Below are 2,249 nucleotides of genomic sequence, written 5' to 3' on the forward strand. Positions count from 1 at the left end.
CCCCCGGGCTGCGCCGGCGTGCTGCTGCGGGACAGCCCGTTCCGCTCCGTCACTGGTCCCCGCAGGGCAGTGCGGGTTCTCCGTTCTCCCTCAAGAGAAGGCTCAGAAATTGAAGAGCTTAATCCTTCCCCGCCCTCTCATCCGCTCGGGGGTGGAAGGGTGTCCGTGCAGCGCGGGCTCGCTCCGTTTGCAGGCAGTTTCGCCGGGCTCGGTACAGAACTGTGCATCCACCCTGGAGCCCCAGATGTCTTTGTGCCCGGCAAACACACGGCTCCCACTTGGCGCACAGCGTCCTGTCTCACTCCTCCTCCCCGCGTACCCGGAGGACAGCCCAGGCGCGCTCCTTGCCCCGTGGCGCGGCCAGCAGCTGCAGGAACCCCTCTAGACTCTCTACCGAGCAGCCCCGGCTCTACCCCATCCCGTCGCTTGGGTCGCCAGCCCAGAGCCCAGGGCAGGTGCAGGGCCCGGGGGCTGTGGGTTAGCGGCGCCCAGGGACACGGCGGGGGGGTCTGGCGCCAGCAGCCCCGAAACGCCAACTTTTTGGCTTCCCCCACCTCCCCCCAGCTGGTCAGTTACCGGCGTCGGGGCTGTCGGGAACCATTCGCTGATTGGCTGCCGCCCTCTCATTTATAGCCCGTCAATCAAATACCCTCGGGATTGGTGTGCGCATCGCTTGGCGTTGCCCGCGGGAAGTGCTCCGCAGGCGCGGCCGCCGCAGCAGCAGCAGCATCTCGGGAAGCGGCGCCTCCGCCCGCCAGGCAGAAAAACTTCCTCCTTCCGCAGCAGCTGCCCAGGCAGGTTCTTTCTCTCTCTCTTTTTTTTTTTTTTTTTTTTAAAAATTATAACTTCGTCTATCCGATCTGGTGCCCGCCTGCTCGCCACCCTGGCGCACCTCTTGCCGGCTCCGGCCATGTATAGCATGCTGGAGACTGAGATCAAGACGCCGCAGCCCACGCCGGGCAGCGCCGGGGGCAACCCTGCTCCGGGGAGCAACGCTAAAGGCGGCGGTGGGGCCAGCAACGGAGCGGGAGCCGGCTCGGACCAGGACCGAGTGAAGCGCCCCATGAACGCCTTCATGGTGTGGTCGCGGGGCCAGCGGCGGAAGATGGCCCAGGAGAACCCTAAGATGCACAACTCGGAGATCAGCAAGCGCCTGGGGGCCGACTGGAAGCTACTGAGTGACGCCGAGAAGCGGCCCTTCATCGACGAGGCCAAGCGCCTGCGGGCTGTGCACATGAAGGAGTATCCGGATTACAAATACCGGCCCCGAAGGAAGACCAAGACGTTGCTGAAAAAGGACAAATACTCGCTGCCCGGCAATCTGCTGGCCCCGGGGGGAGGCAACGCGGTGAGCAGCCCTGTCGGGGTGGGGCAGAGGATTGACACTTATGCTCACATGAACGGCTGGACCAACGGAGCTTACTCACTGATGCAAGACCAGCTGGGCTACAGCCAGCACCCGGGCATGAACAGCCCCCAGCTGCAGCAGATGCACCGCTACGACATGACGGGCCTGCAGTACAGTCCCATGATGTCCACAGCCCAGACCTACATGAACGCCGCCTCCACCTACAGCATGTCCCCCGCTGCCTACGGCCAGCAGCCCTCCACGGCCATGAGCCTGGGCTCCATGGGCTCGGTAGTGAAATCCGAGCCCAGCTCGCCGCCTCCGGCCATCACTTCCCACTCGCAGAGGGCCTGCCTGGGCGACCTGCGGGATATGATCAGCATGTACCTGCCCCCGGGGGGGGATGCCACAGACCCTTCCACCCTGCAGGGCAGCAGGTTACACAGCGTCCACCAGCACTACCAGAGTGCCGGGACTGGCGTGAATGGTACCGTACCACTAACTCACATATAAACTTGGCTGCTCCGACCGGCTCCCCCTCTTAATCCCTAACTCCACCACCGCTCCCTGACTACACCGGGACGTGCGACAGTGTTGCTCGGCTTAGCAGACTTAATATTAACTTTGGATAAATTTTAAAAAGGAAATCCGTTAGTTGTCTTTTTTTTTTTTTTGGTACGAAAAAAATATTTGAGTAAGCTATTATTTTAATAGATCACAACTCCTGCCTCCTAGAAGCCGCTGTGAAGTTTTTAAACCACGGTAACTTCTTTCTGCTAGGTTGAGCACTGTTGTATTCGCTTAGAAGTTTTTAAGAGTCTTGCATCTTTCAGTTTGATTTCTAGCGTTGCAATGACAAGAAAGCGGCGGGCTGATGTTTTTAAACCCAGTTGTTCACATT

At 60.3% G+C, this 2,249-nt stretch overlaps 1 protein-coding gene across 1 annotated transcript; it reads left to right on the forward strand.

Moving 5' to 3' along the window:
* Positions 1 to 487: 487 nt before the first annotated feature.
* LOC308045556 (transcription factor SOX-3-like) lies at positions 488 to 1,861 on the forward strand (the record flags this gene model as incomplete). Its single annotated transcript, XM_080352885.1, has 1 exon — positions 488 to 1,861. Exon 1 carries the CDS (start codon positions 911 to 913, stop codon positions 1,859 to 1,861), a length of 951 nt encoding a protein of 316 aa, XP_080209011.1. The 5' UTR covers positions 488 to 910.
* Between the last annotated feature and the right edge of the window lie 388 nt (positions 1,862 to 2,249).

The sequence above is a fragment of the Nesoenas mayeri genome, assembly GCF_963082525.1.
Source record: "Nesoenas mayeri genome assembly, chromosome: 13".
Classification (NCBI taxonomy): Eukaryota; Metazoa; Chordata; class Aves; order Columbiformes; family Columbidae; genus Nesoenas; species Nesoenas mayeri.